Raw genomic sequence first — 22,298 nt, forward strand, 5'->3', positions numbered from 1 at the left:
TGTCAACGTCTAAATCCACAATTCCTCAAGTGCACAAGAGACCTGAGAGTCTGCCTGAGCTGCAGACTTCACTCTGAAGATTACACATAGTTCATAGAAGGTGTACGGCAACGTAAAAGTTAGAGTCATTTCAAAATATAATATATTTTTTACGTAGGCCTGTAAGTTAACAGATGCAGTGAGGTTTATATTGCATAAGTCAGTACCACTAAAAACATTCAACAACGTTCTTTCAAATGAATCACAGGGTCATAAAATTTTGATTGATCGTAATGGAAACGAGTGAAGTCGTAGTGAAACAGAAGTTTGAGTGGTGTGTTTAAATCAAATACTTCACATTTAATTGGTTAAATGTTTAAAAGTGTTGAGTTTGGTGCGATACTCCGCTACAGAGGACAGACCTCTCTCACCTGTCGTTAGATCAGGAGGACGACGAGGGAGACGTGAATGAATCAGACTTCAGCAACATTATCTTGCAAATGAAACACAGTTTTTGTTTCTCTGATATCCAAACACACATCTCTTCCCGTCTCTCTCCATATTGCTCTGTTAGCTGCTACGACTCACAAACAGTACAGTGCTGTTTTATGTTATATGATGCTTGCGGTTAACTAGACTCACATTTGATTGGTAGAATTTTTGAGTTCAAGATGAGTCATCAAACATTTGAAAAACATTTTATAGGAAGTGAAAAGACAGAGGTTGCTGTAAAAACACTGAAAAATTATTTATTGTACATATATGTGTCATATAACAAGAGATACATGACCAGTTAATACAGGGACACAGGATTAGAACTGGGAATATGTATTTTCCTTCAGCCCCCGACTAATAAAGCCTGTTATGGCCTCACAGACGGTGAACACGTCACAGCACGTCGGTCTGCGAGTCTAGACGTTGGGATTCATCCTGTGTCCTTCCACATGTGTCGGGGTTAAACTCTTCCTCTCATCCAGTAGGTCAGACCCCCCCCCCCACCCACCCACTGCAACCCTGCTCAGGATAATCAGGTAATGACAACGGATAGATGAATGGAGTTTCCCCTTATGGTGCAAGCTTACAGTGCAGGCTGCTTACCTTATGGTAAGTGGTTAAGCCCATAATCATTAATGTAAGAGCACATTGAGTCCTATAAGCAACATTTGTTGTCATTGTCTGTTGAGCGTCTTTTTAAAGTTACCTTCTCCATCCTGTTAATGTTCACCGACAGATCGTTCCAGATGACGAGACGACGTGTAACTCGGGTGTTATTTTCCTCACCAGGTTAATCGCTGAGATCTGGCAACATGCTGACGTCACTAAAAAGAAGTCTGGTGGGTCCAGCAATGTAATCAGATGATCAGATCGGAAAACCAGTTTGTTTGGAGGTTGAACTGAAAGCTCTGAGGACACGAGTACAATTACGGCAAGTACAGTAGGTCAAAGTTGAAGCAGGAAGTGACAGATTGGGTAAAAGTTTTATTGCACATTTAAAACCAGGTGTTGACTAAACTGCTTTACAGAGAAATTTAGAAAATAAGACAAGTTTAAAATAGTTTTATCGTTATAGTAACGATTAAGGAGACTCAAATACAATCATATTCAGTTGGGTCTTTAGCCGGGATTTAAAGGTGCTAATTGAAGGGGAAGATCTGGCAGTTCAGGGCAAACTGGTCCACAATCTGGTGGCAGAAATGGAAAAAAGCTTTTGGATTTTGACTGGGAAGATGGAAGAGAGAGGAATAACCGATCAGAGAGTCTGGAAGTTGAATATGGATTGAGGAGATCAGAGAATCTACGCAGAGCGTTAAAAACAAATAAAAACATGTTAAAATCAGTTCTATATCTCAGTGGGAACCAGTAAAGGGAGGCCACGCTTATTGGTATCAGTGAGGACTCCAGCTGCTGCATTTTCAACCAGCTTCAGGTGAATTATGGGAAAGACTGAAACATTAAAGAGAGTTAATAGAGACGACTCTCCAGATCTCCAAATCGACCTAATGCAGGGAAAGCCACTGCTAATGCTTATTTATATGTTTGTCAAATTTTAACACAGAGTCAAAAATGACAGACATGTTTCTCTTTAGTGATGTCACCACGTTCACAGATCACAGATATTAAAGGAGACATATTCTGCTTTTTGTGGTTTTCTGTCATTTATATCCTGTTATGATGTCAGATGTTAAACATGGTTAAAGTTCCAAAACTTGAGGTGCCTGCAAGTCAAAAGTCGGGGCTTCAACCTGACCTGAACGCTTCGTTTGTGTTGTTTTTTTCTACCTTCCTGAAGCTGACCAATCAGAACAGAGCGGGCTCATCAGGAGGGGGGCATTAAAGAGGACCTATTATGCTCATTTCAGCTCTAAATTTTTACTTCTGGACTCCGTTAGAGTAGCTCTGCATGATTCAAAAGTTAAAAAAAAACTCCTTATTTATCTTCTACTGGTCCTTTATGCAGCCCCTCAGTTCAGCCTCTGTCTGAAACAGGCCGTTTTAGCTCCTGTCTCTTTAAGGCCCCGCCCTCCTGATGAGCCCACTCTGTTCTGATTGGTCAGCTTTACGTATCAGAGTTGTGTCCAAACATTTCCTGCTTTACTGCTTCAAATTAAAAGCTTTTAATGACTAACCAACTGGAGACTTTTATTGGGAAGAATTTACAGGAAGTAAAAACGTGTTCCTCACTGACTGACTTAGCGGAGCTTCGTTAGTGGCGCTAAAAACCGCTCGAAAAAACGACATATGGAGCTATTTGGAGTTATTTGTTGAGCGGGTCAGTTAGAAATAACGCAGGGAGGAAGAGTAGAAGCAGACACAGCCACAGTGATGATGATGTATGATGAAGAGCTGCAGACGACCAGCACACCTCCAACAGGTGTGAACTACTTATTTTACTTTGTTGTGGTGTGTAATGGCGTCGAGGCTCTGTGCAACTACTCCCTGAGCAGAGCAGCGAACTCGTGCATGTAGCAGATGTCCATATAAAGAAATCCGTCACGAAATGACATCAGCTCGGGCTGAAAGTAGAAAAAAACGTTGGAAACTTAGCGTTCAGAGCAGTCTGAAGCTCACAGGGATTACTGCTACATACGTTTACCTCGTTATTTGACACGTCAGCCACTTTTAACATGAACATCCGACATTGTGACATTATATGTATGTCTGAAAATAAGGAAAATACTAATAATACGTCCCCTTTAAAGAGACAGGAGCTAAAACGGCTTGTTTCAGACAGAGGCTGAACTGAGGGGCTGCATAAAGGACCAGTAGAAGATAATTTTAACTGGAAATCATGCAAAGATATTTCAGTAGAGCCCCAGAATATACATATATACCTGTAAATGTGCAGAATATGTGTCCTTTAAACTGGTGAAAAAAGTGTTATTATTAGTGACAAAACTACAAAAATCCATCTCATAACAAATCGTATCAAATTGTCTTTAATCTCATGTTTTAGGGTATCAGAAGTAGTGTGTGTGTGTGTGTGTGTGTGTGTGTGTGTGTGCGTGTGTGTGTGTAGCCCAAACAGAGCCTTTGTTGGAGGTACAGATCTGGTTAAAGTTAAACAGAAGCACCATCTGGCACTAAAACACAGCAGAGATTTAATACGGCAGATTGGAGGAGGAAGGCCTCGTGTGTGTGTGTGTGTGTGTGTGTGTGTGTTCGCGTGTGTGTGTGTGTGTGTGTGTGTGTGTGTGTGTGTGTAATCTGGATTTCAGCTTTGTTGTCATACAAAATCTGCAGTGAGTGCAAACAAACAGTGATCACGGAGCTCAGTGTGTGAGACACTGAAGGCAGTTTGTGAAATCTGTTCAAATTTTAACAACATGTTTTGTTTCAGATAAACGTTTTTTTTTTTTTTTCTTGCGACTCCAAACTGTGAAATTAAACTGAAAAATTAAAAACATCACTTAAAAAAACTTTGGTGTGATTTTAAGAGTTTTGATCTTTGACTGATGAACCAGTGACATGAAACTGATGAAAGGAGGAAACATCACAGAGGAGAAGCTGCAACCAGGAGAAAAAAATGACAAATATGTGATTTTTTTTTAAAAAACTGCATTAAACTGGAATTTATGTAACAAATAAATATAAATAATTGTGACTAGTCTGTGTTACTGTCAGTCAACAAACTGTATTTTTTAACTGTAAAAGGTGAAACTTTCTTTAAAAACACAGTTCAGTTCAACTAAAGGATGAAAAGTTCTGTCAGGTTTGTTCTTTCGGCTGCGACTCCAAAAAAAAAAAAAATTAAATCATTTATTGTGTTTTGGAAAAATATGTTTAGAAGAATGTTTGCTGTTTATTTTAACTGCCTAAAAGTGCTTCACTCGCCTGCAGCCAGCAGCAGCAGAGCTGGATTAACAAGCAGGCAAATCTCCAGGAGCCCTAAAAGCTGCAGGCTTACTGTAAGTCTGCTGGACTCGCTTAACTTCACTGGAAATTTGGGGGAAAATGAAGCCATAAAGCAGGACATGAATCAATCAGTCGATCGACAGAAAATCAATCGGAAGCTATTTTGATGATTGATTCATCTTTCTAAATGAGTTTCCAGCCTCTCAAACGTGAGGAAACAAGTTATTTGAATACATAACTTTTTCATTTTCAATACTTCCTGATGTTTTATAGACAAAAATGATTAATTGATAACATGATCGACCTGCTAGAGCTGCGATTAGTCGACTGATGGTTTTATTCATCTTGTAAGGAAAAATATTTACTGGTTGCTTCTTTAATAAACTGAATATGTTTTATATGTTTTTTGGACTGTTGATCAGACAAAACAAGATATATGAAACCATCACCTCGGGCTCAAAACCATTGACTAATTGAGAAAATAATCTGCTTTAATTGATGAGTAAAAGGCTTTAAGAGTCGCTGCGTCAAAATCGAGTTTATTTACCTTCATTGTTTAAGTTTTGTGCTTATATGTTGCATATTTCTACATTAATGTTTAATCTGGGTGTGTTATTCCAGTTTAGAGACACAGAGCAGGGAGGTGAGGAGGGGGTTAACGGGGGTCCAGCAGCTCTTTTATGATCCATATGTTCAGTCTGGTGATATAATATGAAATGATGTAAACAACAACAATCTGAACAGCCGTAAACAAACCAATACAGACAACAAACTGCAGTAATACATTCATTAAAAAAAAGTTGTATTAAATCTGTAGCAGAGCGGAGCCTCCACTTTAAACACCTGTACTCACCTGCAGGACACGCGCATGCGCCGGGCGGTGCGTTGAATTATCGATGGATGAAGTTATTGACTCCTGTGCAGAGGTCACGTGACGATGATTATAATGTGTATTATATATGAAAAAACGTACCGATTCATTAATAGTTGGGAACAAAGAGATGCACGTGCTCAAGGCCTGCCCCCCTCTATATGGCCCGCGGGCCCGGCCGAGGACGCCACGAGACCGCAGCGCCGGAGTCCTGATCCGGTTTTATGATTTAATATTCACGTATGTAGGAAAACAATCTGAGACGCAACGTTTTAACAGGAAGTTACGTCATGTTTAGATAAATAAAGGCCTAAAGAAAGATTTTTATTTTAGAATGTCAGCTACTAACAGCAGCTTAACACTCACACACACACACACACACACACACACACACACACAAAGTTGATATTTTAATTGATACATTAAATGAGGACGATGTAAATATAGAAAATATGTTAAGTGCCAACATTATTTAAACTCTCAGTCACAGTTTCATGTGGTCAAGTTTTAATAATAGACTTGTATCTTCCACCACTCTAAGAAGTTAAAAACATTCTTTTTACATTATATTAGTTCATTTAACTGTTCAGATTTATTTTATATAACGTCTTTATGTTCTAAAAACTGTTTCCTCACACAGCCTGGAATATAATTCTGCTGTAGAATCACTAATTCTCCTCATTTTATTGTCATTTAACATATTGTTTTGCATTAAAAACGCACCTTAAAACCAGCGGAGTAATTTATGTTTTATTATAAAACCTCAGTATCTTCAATGGCAGCTAAAGTGCTAAATATGGAGTCCTGAGTTTGACTCAGTGTAAACATGTGACAGAATATGTGACACTGAAACACTGGAGAAAGTTTTTTTTACTGCATTTAAAACCAACTGAAGGAAAAAAATTAGGAGAAAAATCAGGTTTTAAGAGCTTAACGAACAAGATGGATCATCTATAATAATAACAATGATAATAATAATAATGATAAATTAATAAGTATAATTATTATTAAGTTTACTTACAGCAGTCAGAAAATAAACAGATTCATTTGTAATCCTGACTGCTGCCAACAGGAGGCGCTCTGGTTACAGCGTCAGACCTGCTGCCTGTGTGTGTGTGTGTGTGTGTGTGTGTGTGTGTGTGTGTGTGTGTGTGTGTGTGTGTGTGTGCTTGCGTGCCTGTGCGCGCGCGCTCATGCTTCCTGCCTGGCACAATGATTTTTATTAGTAGACAATGCTTCACCCCGCCTCCTCCTCCTCCTCCTTTCCCAAAAACCACACACATGAGCGCACACTGACCGTGCACGCGCTGTGTTTGCCGACATGAATTCAAACTATTATTGTCGTTGAGAAAACAAAGCCGAGGAGGCTGCCTGCCCCGAATGCCTGCATGCGCGCTTTTACGCACACGCACAGGCGCGCGCGCACACACACAGAGAGAGAGAGAGAGACGTGCGCTTTTACGCACAAGCTCAGGACGGGATTTTACGCACACATGCGCTGAGAGGAGGGTGATGCGTGACGCACGGCACAATTACAAGAGCGAATTTAGGGGGAGAAGGTGCACGCGCGTAAACACCGACGGGAAGAGGGGAGATTAAAGAGAGCAGATAAAAATGACAGGTTTGTGTTTTTTGGAGACATTTAAGGTCGTCAGAGTCTCCGTTTGAAGACGGAGAGACGGAGAGGAAGAAGCAGAAAAGAGGATTTGTTGACAAAATCACCAAGTTGGAGAAGCTCCTCCTCTCCGTGATGTAGCCGCGAGTCGGAACCTCCTTAATTACTAATTTCTCCACATCCAAGCCACGCTCTCTCTCTCTCTCTCTCTCTCTCTCTCTCTCTCTCTCTCTCTCTCTCTCTCTCTCTCTCTGTCTCTTTTCTCTCTCTCCACTCCTCCATCCATGCATCTCTCATCCTGACCCTCCTTTCTCTCTCCTGTCTGTCTCTCTTTCGTTTCCAGCCCGGATAACGGAGGTGGACGAGCTTGGAGTTGTTGTTGTTGTTGTTGTTGTTATTTTTTTTATTATTATTTATTCCTCGTATTTTTTGGGAGACCTGCCACCGGGCATGGAGGATGTAAAAGACCCGCCGACCGTCCACCGGTCCTCCTCCTTCAGCATCAAGAGCCTCCTGCTGCCCTCCAAGTGCGACAGAACGGACTCCGCTGCTGCTGCTGCCGCCGCCGCCGCCGCCGCCGCGGTCATCGGCATCCCCGGGACCCTCTCTCCCTCTCCGGGTTCTGACTCTGAGAAGTCGCTGGACCCACCGGAGGTAGACTCCACAGCCGGCGCGCTGGACCCGGAGAAACCGGGCAAGGAGGAGCAGGGGGAAGAGGAGGAGGAGGGCGGTGGGGGAGGCGGAGGAGGGGACGGCGCCAAGGCAACACCGGAGCAGAATAATAACGGCAATAATAGCGGGAAAAACGGGAAATATGACAAGCCTCCGTTCAGCTACAACGCCCTGATCATGATGGCCATCCGGCAGAGCCCCGAGAAGCGGCTCACGCTGAACGGCATCTATGAGTTTATCATGAAAAACTTCCCGTATTACCGGGAGCACAAGCAGGGCTGGCAGAACTCCATCCGGCACAACCTGAGCCTCAATAAGTGCTTTGTCAAGGTGCCCAGGCACTACGACGACCCGGGGAAGGGGAACTACTGGATGCTGGACCCGAGCAGCGATGATGTTTTCATCGGGGGGACTACCGGGAAGCTCCGCAGGCGCTCCGCCACCTCCCGGGGCAAGCTGGCGATGAAACGCGGTCTGCGCTTCGCTCCACTCGGCTTGGGGATTAACGAGCGGGCGAACAACCCGCTCTACTGGCAGATTTCTCCGTTTCTCTCCCTGCACCATCACCACCACCATCACCCGCACTACAACGGATCCTCACCCGGATTTTTGAACCAGGCTGCCGGCTACGGGTCGCTGCTGCCCGCGGTGGAGCAGCTGAGCAACGGGGACCTGGGGCGCTCCATCCTCGGCGGGTCAGCCGCCGGGGCGCTGGGCTTGACGAACAGTTACGGGATGAGCACGTCGCCGGTCGGGCTGCTGTCCGGACAGACTGCCGGGTATTTTGTCTCAGGGACCCAACACGCGGCTGCAGCGGCACCGGGGCAGCCTGGAGGAGGGCCGCCGCATCCGCCGCATCCGCCGCCGCCGCATCTCCAGCAGGGCGCACCGGGATACGGCGGCCTGGCGACCAGCAGCTCGCCGCAGTCTCTGCTATCGGACTCGCTCAGAAACAGCTCCCTACCGGCCTTCTCCCCGGGCGTGTCCGCGGGGTTCCCCGGGGTGCTGTCCCATCAAAAGAGGGTGACCCCAAACGCTTTCCTAAACTGAACTCCCCCCCCCCTCCTCCTCCTTCCTCTCTCCCCTCCTCCCCCCTCCTCCTCCCCCTCACCGTCACCTCTCCGTGGATGGCACCGGGACGAGGACGCACAAAAGACGTCATGTTAAGGGCAAATAATAAGTGGTAAATATCAAACATTGATCGCAAAAAAATATATATATGAAGTGAAACTTTTTTGGCCATATTCTGCCCCGAAGTGCAACGGGGTTATTTTGATTATTTCTTCGCATTTTATTGAAAAAGGGACAAACTTTTGTTACCCGCGGGTTGTACAACTGTAAACTAGACTTGCCAAAGGTAACGCTATAAGTATATTTCAAGCTATTTATATCTTGTACAAAGATTTTCAGTACTTTCTTTGAGTCTTTTATTTATGTTTTGTATTTATTGTACAATGTATTTAAATTCTATTTGTTAGTGTATACTCATCAGTATTGAGGAAGCGGTGGGGGGAGGGGGAGGGGGGGAGGGAGGGGGGGTCGAAACAAGACATACAGGGTTAATAATTAGCCTATTTATGAATTTTGAGATAATCAAGGAGAGAGAAAAAAAAAGACAATCAAAACTTTTTCTTTGCTCTTTTTCTTTTTTTTTTTTTTTTTTTGGGAGGAAGTCAATGAACAAATAAAGCCTTAAAATCAGCAGAAACAATCAGGGGTTTGAGAGGAAAAATAAGCCTACAAATCATATCTCTACTCAGGTTTGACCCCGGAATATTCATAATAATAATAATATTAATAATGATGATTTAAAAAAAAAACTTCTCTCTGTGAAGAGTTTCCTTCCAAAATGATAATATCCAAAATATGAACTTTTTTCAATGTGGGAGAGCAAAAAAAAAACAAACCTTACTGCTGCTTTTCAGCATAAATAATAATAATAATGTTTGACTTTAAGCCCCTTTAAATAAATACATGGATATATGTATTTGGAAAAGAACTCTTCATATGTAAAATTATGCAAAACAACGCAGCTGAAATAAGAGTTTTTTTGTGTTTTCTGTTCATTATAAGCCCACATTGTCCCTTTCAGTTTTAGAGTGTGTGTGTGTGTGTGTGTGTGTGTGTGTGTGTGTAGGCCTGTATGAGCATGAAACCTCCTGCGCATGTGCGCCAAGTGCCGCTGTATGGGCTAAACAAATAACCTCCTAATTATTAATTTTTATTAAAAAAAAAAAAAAAGGAAGAAACAACAACAACAACAAAAAAAACAAAAACATGACTTTTTGTCGTCTCCATCCCGTTTTATTTTTTTTTGAAACCTCCGGTTTCCCGGTAAAAGTTGTGTAACAGTGACCGGAGGAGGCCTCGACATGCTGGGACGTAGTTCTGCAGGTTTTTGGGGCTTCAGGCCTTCAACACACACATACAGCTGCTGTCAGGATGAAAACTTCTAACTCCAAAACAAATACTTGTATTTAAAAAAAAACACACAAATATAAACAGTTTTATTGAGTAAAGAAAAAAGTAATTTTTTGGGGGGGAAAAAAATAAAAATCTTACTTACGGATTCTTTCCGGAGCTTTCAACCTAATCTCACGGTCTTTGACTCACTATAGAGTTGCCTCAAGTCGCTCACTTTTAGTTCAGTTTCATTTTAGATGGATTAAAGTGCATATTTTTGGAATTATCTAAACAATTTTATTCACTTGAGGAGCTGAAAAAATAAATGATCAATCAGATCTTTGAAATGTTTCAGTTTGCACTAAAATCAACAAATAGAAACGGAGATAAGAGGTTTTCAGCCAGCTGGTGGCTTATATGTGCAACATTTAAATTAAATGTAATTTAATTTAATTTTTTGGGAGTAAAAGGTGCAGCTTGTGTATCATCTTTATAATGTGCATCAGCTGACATCGACAGGCCGCCATATTCAATCTGCTCCCGATATTAATGTTGTCATGTGACGATCTGATCGATACCGCGGTCTGACTGAAGACACGACTTGTTGTTTTAAGGTAAAAAAAAAAAAAAAAAAGGAAAAATATGGTTTAAATAATAGAACTTTTTTTTTTTTGCACATTTTTGTTTAATGAAGTGTAATTTTAGCTTCATTTCAACATGCGGCAGGTTTGTAGCTCAGCACTTAAAACTTATTTATTATTTTTATACACAATTCATTTTAAAAAAGTCCCCAAATTTAAACATGCAGCTGAAGATGCTGAGTTTCACCACATTCATGTTCATTTGGAAATGCTGCTTGTATCAATCTGAGTTTTATTTCTCAAACTGATAAAAAAAACAAAAATTCCTCAATAAATCATTTAAAATAATTTTTAATTGGTAACATTTGAAGTCACATGACACTAACTGGCCTCCGTAACAGATTAAAAGCACAAAATAATTCTATAAAACACCAACAAGAGACAAATAAGATCAGATAAACACACAGAAAACATGTTTTGATGCTGATTTTGCAGATTTTCCTGATTGTTTACAAAGAAAAACATAAAAAAATATTAAAGTGCAGAAATGCATTTTTACATCATTGAGTCTTGCGACTGCGTTAAAATAACTTGTCGTACATCCAACCAGCAGCGTTTTTGACTATCAAAGTATCGATCGCTGCGGTATCGATCGATCGGTTTCCCCCTCAGATCTCAGTCAGGTCAGTGATGTCTGAGCTCTGCAGCAACACAATCAAATAAATGTCGCCTCTGCAAAAATAAAGCAAATCAAACCTCCGAGAGAGAAAACACGACGCAGCAGATGATGATATTTTTTACAGAACAGACATTTATGGTCGATGTGCAGACGAGCAAATGAATAGATTTAAAAAATTGGGGAAAAAAGTACAATTTAAAGGAAATAAAGACTCCAGATACTGGATGCTGGCATGAATATGAAAGTGCACTGATTATTGAGTATTATTAAAACTATCAGCCACGTTGGGCCTTTTATTGTGAAGTAAATATCATCTGCAGCTTGTGGGTTGGATTTAATTCAAATATATTTCATTTTGAGTCTTTGAATTTTTTTGAGAAATGAGCCTTTTTCTGTATTTGTTTGTTGATATTTTAAACAGCTGAGCATGCAAACTGCAAACTGCTGAATGGTAGTTTTTTTTTTTTCTTCCCCACACCCTCATTTTTTACAGTGTAAATCAGAAAACCTAAAATAACCTCTGACCAAAATAAAAAAATAAAAAAAAAAACCTCCTCAAGCTCCACAAACAGGCTGAACCCCGTCAACACACGTTCAGATATGATTATAGGCCCATAAATAAAAACATTAATACATTTTTAGCAGCAAAATAAAAAGCGGAAACACTCGAAATGTTTAAATCTTCAGCAGAAGAAGTGAAAACAGGAAGTGATCCAGACTTGTTTGTTTTTTTTTTAAATCGCTCTCCGTGTCACTTTTTTTTTTTCCAGTTTGGTTTTTGTATAAATTACTTTTTGGGAGTTTTATTTTGTTTGTTTTGATTTTTTTTTGCACTTTTGTTGTTAGCGTTCACTTGTATGAAGTCTGTACTGTCTGTTTCGTTGCTGTCTGTTTGTTTTTGTTTTTGTTTTTGTTTTTTTTTTTTGTTTTTCAGAGAAACTAAACTTGATTAAAAAGGATGAAATAACCTGAAACTTTTTTCTGTCTGATTGATGTTTGTTTGCAAACCAGCTGAAGACATAATTCATTCATTCATGTAGAAAGACTTTAAAACATATTTTTATCATATTTTACACACAACAGAAACTTTAAGTCTTGTTAATGAATTTCACTTTATGTATTTTTTTTGAATTACATGAATGTTTATTTAAGATATTTAAAAGTTTTTAAGTGACTTGTTTTTTTTTTCAATATTTATTATTTTTCATTTTATTATAATTAGTATTTGTTGTTACAGACTTGCTATTAGTGACTATTTATTTGTCTATTGATTATTATAAACAGCAGGTTTTTACTTGTTTTGTGACTTTTTAGGATGATTTTAAACGTCTCGTTTTCAGATAGATTTTTTATTTTTAGGTTTAATGTGAGCAACTCGTCTCTTGATTATCAGTCTAACATACGTCTGTTTAATCAATATTATTTTATGTTCTCAGTATTTCAGGAGTATTTAACGTTTCACATATTAAGTTTGATTTTTAGAAAACTCACCGTATGACAGATGATTTATTCACATTAATGGTTATTATGAGAGGAGGTGTTTAATAGCTTCTTACAAGGTTTCTGAAAGTGTTTCTGAAAGAATATCTACATCTTTAATTTTAGAGGTTTGCCTTCATACTGGAATATTTGTGGAGGTTTATTAGATACATTTTACTCACCAGACTACTGTATCGTTTTATTATTCATCTAGATTTGAACGTGTGCTTCGGTTCAGTAGTGAGAAGAAGGTTTTTTTTTTACATTTCCTGCAGGTCTCATCATGCAGCAGCTTCACTCTGTGTGTCCACACTTTGCGTCTTTGGCTTTTTTTTATAATTATGATGATTGAAAGAGTTTGAGGTTAACGTCAGCAGGTCTTTGCATGTTTTGTTCCTCTGCTGTCTGATTTCAGTGCTGTCTGTTAAAAAAAGTCCAGAATGAACTGAGTGAATGTGGAGATTACACACGTCGAGCTCTGCTGCTGCTCACACTCAGCAGCGTGTGTGTGTGTGTGTGTGTGTGTGTGTGTGGCGTCACGTGATCGACATGTATGTGTGTTCATCCACCAACGTTCAGCTGTACTGACCTAAAAATAAAAAACGGGCTAAAATTAGATGAAGTCCTGCGTAAAAATACGAACGTGGCAGCAGATGAGTTTTACTGAAGCAGATACACAAACCTGAGAGCTCGTCAATTAAACCTGATTATTGTCGTTATTATCACAGTTTTATGAAATTTTCCTTAAAAATTGTAAAATATTTTAGCAGATAAATATTCACCAGATCAACCTAACGCCACTAATTCAGCATCACTTACTAATTCATATTGTTAATTTATCATATTATTACAGCTAATGTCTCCAAAACTGTGCCTGAACCTTCATAATATATCTGTAATATTAAAGTTTTATTCATTCTCATAACATTTCTATCATCATATATTCAATTACTAGTTTTATATGGATGTGATTTGAGGGTTCAGTGAGTTTTTGTCCTCTTTTATCCTTAATTTAATATTTTTTACTGTGTAAACGGTATAAAAGTAAAAATAATAATAAAAGTAAAAAGATGCAGAAGACAAACTTCAAACAAGCCAAACTATCAATCATTTAATCAATATTCCATAATTTGGAGGATGTGAGAAGTTATTGGTCGTGTCAGACCGATGATACCGAACATCTCACAGTCCACAAAGTATTAATAATAATAATAATAATTGGTTATTGATCAGAGTTTGCTGCATTTTCACACCAGAATCTACAAATCAAAACCAGGTTTCGGTGAAAAATATGATAAATATAATAAGAATGAAGACGCTGTCTCCGTCTGTCGCCTCTATATGTCTTCCTGTGTCCGTCTTTGTCTGTATTTTTCTGTCTCTGTCCGTGTTTTTGTATTTTTCTGTCGGTGTTTTTGTATTTTTCTGTCTCTCTCCGTCTGCGTCTCTTCAGTCTTTGTCTCTGAACGTCTCCGTCTGCGTCTCAGACTCGACGCTCGTGTCTCTCCGTCTCTCAGTGGTGTCTGTCTGTCTGTCTGTGTCTCTGCCGCTTTAAGAGCAGTCTCGCTGGGAGAATTTAGGTCAGGGCAGCGCCTCGGTCCGCTCGCTTGTTTTGGCAGCTGGGGCGGCCCAGACGGGCGGGGTCAGGCCAGGAGGAGGAGGAGGAGGAGGAGGAGGAGGAGGAGGAGGAAGGGGGGGAAGGATTTGTGGTGATGTAATTTTGTGGCTGAGACAGTGATGTCACACCCACCCAGAGAGTGGTCCCAAACCAGGCGGGAAGCTGCGGGTCTGACAAATGAGGCCAATGCGGAAGTGACTTAAACCGACTCCAGCGGTCCGACTGTATGGAAGTCGACGTCTCACTTCATTTATTACCTCAGTAAAGACTTTCCTGATGAGTTTTTGGTCTCAATCGCGAGTTTCAAGTCTTCTTCAATACAGCATGATGTTCATTTTATAAATTATGGTCCAATTTAGAGTAAAAGAGACAATAAAGCAGGGTTTCGCTACCACGGCAACCACGTTGGTTGTCACCATAGACTGTATAAAAATATGGGCGTAGTTACCGTGACGTCACCCGTTGGATTCTGAAAAGCAGTTTTGAAGCTCAAAGCGAGCCGCTCCGGCCGTCGCCATCTTGGCAGTGTGTGACGCTGCCTAACTCCCAGCCAATCAAAAACGGACAAAGAGGTGGGGCCGAATGGCTGAAACAAGCCACCTAGCGGCTGGCGGACCTGTCACTCAAAGTAGCCATGTCCTTCATTATGCAGAACTTTACGGCTTAATAAAATTTAAACGGGTGAGTTATAAAAAAATTCACCCCCCGTACAGTTGTCATGAAAGAGGAAATTAACTACAGAGACCAAAACCGTTGTTTGTACCAGACTGTAAACATGTTTATTTCTGCTGTAAAGTTGGACATTTTAACATGGAGGTCTATGGGGATTGACTCGCTGTTGGAGCCTCAAGTGGTCGTTCAAGGAACTGCAGTTTTTGGTACTTCTGCATTGGCTTCATTTTTCAGTCCTGGATGTTGCTGCTTGGTTGTTACGTAATGTAACGTAACCCCAGATTAGCAGTACAGGCGTAACTGTCACTATTTTAGTGTGTTTTCAGTTCATGTAACGTTTTGGTCGCCTAAAAAAGTTTTGTTAAGTGTTTGATTGAACTAAAAGACCCTCTAAGGACTCAGATGTTCAGTTTTTATGGTGAGTACATTTTGTTTTAAGCCTGTTTTTTGCTAGCCAAAATTAGCATTAGCATTAGCAATATCACAGTTAAATGTAGACTGTACATGCACCGTGCTAACTAGGCTAGCTGTTAGCGCTAGCGTTAAGGTCAGCCCCACCCTCTCATCCAAATATGGTCACATCTAGCTCCAAAAAATCAAGATGGCGACGGTCAAAACACTGAACTCAAGGCTTCAGAACGGGAGTCCACAAACCAACGGTTGACTCGCCATTAAAAACATCTTTATACTTTTCTTAATATTTATTTCTTTACATTTAAATATACATTTAACGGTAAAACTATATTTTCTATGATTTGCATCTCTCTATTTGATGTTTTAAATGTGGTTTCAGAGCCAGGATGTCAGGATTTCTGACTCAGTGTGTTATTTATTAACATGGTCGTGGCCTCACAGTCACACTGAGTCATAAAGACAGTATGACATGAATTACAGGACTTTCTTTGGTAGGAATTGTTTGCACCTTTTTTTTTTACTTTATTTTCAATTGCCAAGGAAAGAATGAAAAACAGCTGTTCACAACACAGATGTATCCAGCAGTTTTTAGTTTGGGGGAAGATCACCGCCTTCAAGGCTCAATGCTACGGAGCAAGAGGGTCAAATAAGGAGAAAAGAAAAGGTTCAGCAATTAATCTGCCCATTATTTTCTCAATTAATCACTTAATTGTTTTGACAGATGATGTCTTTTATAATTTCAAACAGCCCTGAGGCACATTCTTCTTTCATTCAACCGATGACTGAAGACACAGATCATATATGACAAAGCAAAGCATAAAATCTTCTTATTTAGGAGGCTGGAACCAGTGAATATCTGGCGATTAACTGACTAATCACTGCTCTAGTCTAATATCAGTATTTTATGATAAAGGTAAAACCTTCATCAGGGCAAAACGTTGGACAAGACGAACTCCCGGAGCTTCTAGACCTGAGCTTTGTCATGCAAGTACACATAGGAGACGTTTCCAAGGTCCATATATGTTTGTAGGAAACCGTATCACCAGATACGGGTTGAAACCCGGCTGTAAGTTACAACAGGGAGACTCAGTGTGTACAACATCGCTTGTTAATGTCTTCTCTATTGTTAAGGCTTGGTTGGATTTAGGTATAAAAACTATTAGATTAAGGTTAGAGAAAGATTGTGGTCATGGTTAAAAGACGCCAACATTGACCACGATAGGAAACAAACTACTTTCTTTCTTTCTACTTCTGCCTGTTGAGAAAATAGTCTTGAAATCTTTGATCTTAAATATATTATATGTGCTGTTTCATTATAGAAAGGCAGACAAAAAAAGTCATTTAAATTCATCATTTCAGGAATTTATCTGTTGATGATTCTACAAAACCTCCAAATTACGTTTAATAACAACATCTTTGTGATGTCATTTCCAGCGTTTTTACAGTTCCTCCTGTCTACAGTATCTGTGTGTGACTACACAAAAACTACAGTACGGCTACAATACGGTTCAGGTTAGAGAAAGAATGTGGTTTTTAAAAAAGAAAACACTGAAGGTTGGTGGTGAGACCCATCCACCATCCTGACATCCACCCGTTAATTTGTCTCAATACATAAAGGAGTCACTCATTCCTGTATTGACACTGTGAACGTTGGTATTCAATATAAAATCATCCAAATCGTCCATAACTCATAACTAAAAGAGCTGCTGAAGGTTTTGAAGCCACAGAGGAGAGAGAGTGTTTGTTGGAACATGTGAATCAGCAGACTGGAGACACTGTGTGTTTCTCACCTGACAGTGATGGCGTGTTGAGAATGGCGGGAATGGAGACGCTGCCACCCTGCAGGGCTGATAAGTGATGGTGATTGAGCGTTTGGACCGTCACTGTCCCCTGCAGGAACGCAGTTTTACACTCAGTCAGCACACACACACACACACACACACACACACACACACACACTGTGCTCTCACCAGCTGCTTGCTCCGATGTAGAACCAGACGACAGGACAGGATGTGGACGACAAAACGCTGATCTGATCGACTCTCACTGACGGCTGTCCTGATGATGTGCGACTCTCCCTTTAACACAACAAACATCTAAATGTTTGAATCACAGAGCGTCCACACATCCAGAGAGACTTCGGGTTTTTCTGTATGACATTTTGGAGCAAACAAGATGGAGACTGGCGGCTTCGATGAGGTATTTCTCATTAAAGTTGAACTCCACAGATGTTTCCAGGTGTTTTCTGTATAAGAAGTCATATAAAGTCTTTTGTGTCTCCAGAGGAAGCTGTGTGAGATGTGATAAATTGACTCAAGTGATGTCACCTGAGACTACCAATTTGAAAAGTTAAAAAAAAAACAATCTGAGGGTGAGGAGTTAGAGAGAAGTGAGGTTATCAGACCTCTGTAGCTCCTCATGTCTGTTAGCCGCTACTAGCATAACGTACCAGAATCTCTACAGTTGATTGTATCGAGTCCAGTTGAATTGTGGGTAATGTAGGAGCCAGATTATAACATATTTGCAAAAAGTTTTCACATAGACACACATGTATCCCCAAATGCTTGGCTGAGGCGGAAAACTTGAGCTGTGTCTCAAATCATATACTTCTGTTAGTACACTGTGTACACTATGTACTTACTGGCGTAGTGTGAGAATTTTGACAAGATAGTGTCGTTTCAAATCAAACACAGTCATTGTGCACTTACCGGAAATGACGATTGCAAATTATCATTAGCTAGCGTTAGCATTTGTGTTATCGTTAGCGCTACCAAATCATCACAGACTGCTAAATTAACCCAAAAAACATACTGACGGCTTATATCCAACAGTATAGTGGTACTTAGTGCTAAAAACACATGTATAACTTACATTTGTATAATGTGGTGATGTTCACTGTAGTTACAACATACTCGGCCACCATTTCCCGTTTGAAAGGTGGTCTCTCCCCTTCTGCTACGTAGCCAAGATGGCGACCATTGAGGGCGAGAAGTGTCCATAGTTCCAATGTAAGTTATACATGTGTTTTTTAGCACTAAGCACCACTATTCTGTTGTCGGATAATGTCTGTAATGATTCAGTAGCATGAGTGATAACGCGAATGCTAACGCTAGCTAATGCTAATTTGCGATCGTCATTTCCAGTAAGTGCACAACGGCTGTGATTGATTTGAAACAAAGCAAGTATTTTTGCTTTGTTTTTGTTTTTTTATCAAGGTTATCAGACTTTTAGATGAAATTGGTTTAAGTTACAACTTCATAAAATGGACGTTAATCAAATCCAATTTTGGACTGACAGTAACTTTGCTGAGTCTAAACTGAATCCAATCACTGCTGTAATATGTGTCATTATGTATATATTTGTGTCATTATGCCACAAAATTAAATCACTCCGCAGAAAGATAAATACAAATATTTGTCTCAGTCTATGCACAGTTCAGAATTTTCCATCTTTAAGTAAATAATTGTGGACTAAAACCACAGAAACGTCTCAAACAGAGAAGATGATTTTATTTCACCTCCACTGACAACACTGAGCTGTAAGGAGGTAAAACTCGGCTGCAGCGATGAACTAATCACACACACTGACCTTTGACCTCCCTACTGTTGGCTGTCATGACTGCGGTCCACAAACTGAAGCAGATCCTGCATCACCAACGTCGGGTCCTAAACGCACCATAACACCCATCGACAGAGGAGACAATGCAGTGCAACTTTATTTTCTTTTTGGTGGTGGTGTGATGTTTGGTGTTACTTCTGCATAAGAAAAGTTTATTCAACATCCAAATAAACCGACAGAAATTATTAGTGATAGACCGTTGTGATATTAGCCATTCAGTATATTTAGATATAATAGTTTTCATTGTTAGCGGAGTCTTTCCCGCTGCCTTCAAACGATGCAGCGTTACTGTTTAATGTTCTCTCTCCTGACGCTGTATCAGAGCTGTTTTTAGTTACTGCTGATGCAAACACATTTCCTGCATGAGAACATCTTTGCCCCCAGTTAAAACCATGTTTGAATCAACCAGTATTTCCACAGACTGCGCTCAGCTTTTCAGCAACAGAACTACAAACAAGGGTGGCAGTTGTAGCAGCGGCGACTACTACGTTAAAAAAAAAACAAGAAATCAAAGAAAAACCGAGCCAATGATGAGTGATCGGAGAAATTAAGATAAATCAAATGATCAAATGAACTCTGGAGTAGCAGCTGCTCACCACAGACACAATATTAGCTCCTCTTAGTATTATTGTTAGGACTGTAAGGATTGTTTATAATGTTTCAGAGCCACAGGTGAATTAACTCTAACATTATGAATGTTATGAATAGAGACAGATAAAGACAAATACATCAATAAATAAAGGGAAGACATCAATATTGTCAAACTGTTTGATCTGAATCATTATTATAGGCCTGAACAGATAAACCTCTCTCTAGTAATATGTTTTTTTCTCTTCTTCATCCGAACTTATTTATTATCTTGCCACATTTTGATTATTGGAAGAATATTTTAGGGTTTTTTATTCAGTAGTTCTGAAACACTGAGGTTTGTAACCAGAGTCACGCAGGATAAAAGCTGACAGACAGACAGACAGACAGACAAACAGCCCTCATGCAGGTGGATTACAGCTACAGAAAGGCATCCACAGCCCTCATGGCTCAAATATATGAAGAAAAAAAAAAAAACTATTACATTCATATAGACCTTAAGTGTCTGTTTTATATATTTATAACTTATCTATAAGTTACATTAAGACGGCAGGAGGTCCCGCAGCCACGGGCAGCAGGCGGTCCGCAACCGAAGGTCACCTGCTAGACGAGAAAGCACAAAAACTCCGGGGGAAGAAGCCAAGTTAGTAACATGCATTAATGGGGCATGAATGCGTACAGATGGAGAGGAGGAGGAGGAGGAGGAGGAGGAGGAGGAGAGGAGGAGGAGGAGAGAGGAGCTCAGTGCACAGAGCAGTAGTGGAAGGAAACAAGCATGAATTCAAGTTTTCTTTTACCTATTTTCTGGAAATTAGGTTAAATTTTGCGCTATATTCAGATTGAAACCCATCTATAAGTTACGATAGGGAAACTTGGTTTGTACAACATTGCTTGTTAACGTTTCCTGACTGTTGTCATGACGTGTCATCTCTATTGTTAAGGCTTGGTTGGATTTAGGTGTAAAAACTATTAAGATTAAGGTTAGGGAAAGATTGCAGTCATGGTTAAAAGACGCCAACGTTGACCACGATAGGAAACAAACTACTTTCTTTCTTTCTACTTCCGCCTGTTGAGAAAATAGTCTTGAAATCTTTGATCTTAAATATATTATATGTGCTGTTTCATTATGGAAAGGCAGACAAAAAGAGACAAGAATTTATCTGTCGGAAGACAGATCGCTGCTGCGATGTTCCCATCGCAGCAGCAGTAAACAACTTCAAAACAATCAGACAATGAATAACAAGGAAGCCAGTGGTCAGAGGTCACCTGAACCCTGACCTTCTTACAAATTCAACGGGATAAATCCTTAAGAAAATGTCTCAAATCCCTCCATTCAGTTTGTCTGAACAATAACAACTGCCATATGATCAAAGCTCCCATAAGCCGCCTTTTACAACCAATCAGTGCTGCTTTCATTAGTCTCCACCTTGCTAATGTTATTTTAGGAATTAAGCTTATGATTATTTAGTTTTAGTTTACTACAGTCATAGTTTTCATTGTTAATCGTGTTAATGACAACCTTTTTTATTCATGATAGAAACTGGATGGAAACCGAGTGAAAAAGTAACCTGAAACTAGAATTATAACAAAATATATCACAATTTTTGTTAACAAATGACAATGCACTGATAATGTGAATGTGTTACATGAATTATCATCACTTCATGCATGAAAAACCTCATGAAACTATCAGGGATGCAGAAGAATTAACATTATCGTATGCATGCCTTAATGCAAGAACAATACGTTTACTAGGGGAAGATATTTCTTTCAATCATCATGATTTGTGAGTTATTAATGATGTTCATGTCTTCTTCATTGTTAAGTCTGCAGTTAAAATGTCGAGATAAAAACCTGACTTGTACATTCCTGATAGTTCATGAGGTTTGACGTGAATTAATTCATGCTTTTTCATGCATGAAGTGATGATAATTCATGTTCCCTTACTATAAAGTGTTACTGAAAGTCTTTATTAAACAACCTGCACCTGTATCTGCAGAATCACACCTTGTATCTCCTGATTGGTCGAACATTATCCTCTGACATACAAAACTATCTTGTGTTCAGATGTTAATTCAGCTGCTTGTCCTGTTGCAAAAATAAGCAGCATTTTGTATTTCAGTAACGTTACGTCTTTGCCAGTAAAGACGGCCAACGGCAACAACTGAAAATAAAACAAGCAGCAGCAACAAAACAAACGTGACAAACTTCAAAAACATGCAGAACACGCTGGCGTTTATAAAAAAGTAAGCTAACGTAACATTATCAAGAGTGGATGTAGTGGCAATATTAACATTGTTTTAATCTGCTATCTTTAAAATTGAGATTAACGAAGACATATTCTGAACATTTCCAGCTCTATATTTATATTCTGGGGCTCTACTGGAATATCTTTGCATGATTTCCAGTTAAAAACTCCTTATTTATCTTCTACTGGTCCTTTATGCAGCCCCTCAGTTCAGCCTCTGTCTGAAACAGGCTGTTTTAGCTCCTGTCTCTTTAAGACCCGCCTCCTGATGAGCCTGCTCTGTTCTGATTGGTCAGCTTTCAGGAAGCTTCCTCCGGCTCCGGAGGCTACGTAAACAAACTATAGTAGCAGGATTTCACTTCTTTTTCTCCTTCTTTACTCCAAATGTCAACTTCTCAAATCCATCCGTACATGTTGGAGCTGAATCACATCTGAAATATGAGAGCGGACAACACATGGAAACACCTTAGCAACCACCTTAGCAACAGCCTTAGTACCCAAGGCTACA

General features: G+C 39.8%; 1 protein-coding gene and 1 long non-coding RNA gene across 3 annotated transcripts; one reads left to right on the forward strand and one right to left on the reverse strand.

Annotated features, from left to right (window-relative positions):
* Positions 1 to 702: 702 nt before the first annotated feature.
* LOC122996675 lies at positions 703 to 21,950 on the reverse strand. Of its 2 annotated transcripts, none has more exons than XR_006407044.1 (6): positions 20,083 to 21,950; positions 18,925 to 19,001; positions 17,307 to 17,414; positions 17,127 to 17,226; positions 1,554 to 1,661; positions 703 to 1,310 (listed from the first exon to the last, which is right to left on the reverse strand). It is a non-coding gene; the product is annotated as an uncharacterized LOC122996675 (long non-coding RNA). The 2 variants fall into 2 exon arrangements; XR_006407043.1 differs by having other exon boundaries at positions 703 to 1,382.
* Positions 6,524 to 9,961, forward strand: foxg1b (forkhead box G1b). Its single transcript, XM_044372214.1, has one exon. The coding sequence runs from the start codon at positions 7,269 to 7,271 to the stop codon at positions 8,538 to 8,540; it is 1,272 nt and encodes a 423-aa protein (XP_044228149.1). The 5' UTR covers positions 6,524 to 7,268; the 3' UTR covers positions 8,541 to 9,961.
* Positions 21,951 to 22,298: the final 348 nt, after the last annotated feature.

The sequence above is a fragment of the Thunnus albacares genome, chromosome 14 (genome assembly GCF_914725855.1).
Source record: "Thunnus albacares chromosome 14, fThuAlb1.1, whole genome shotgun sequence".
In the NCBI taxonomy this organism is placed as follows: domain Eukaryota; kingdom Metazoa; phylum Chordata; class Actinopteri; order Scombriformes; family Scombridae; genus Thunnus; species Thunnus albacares.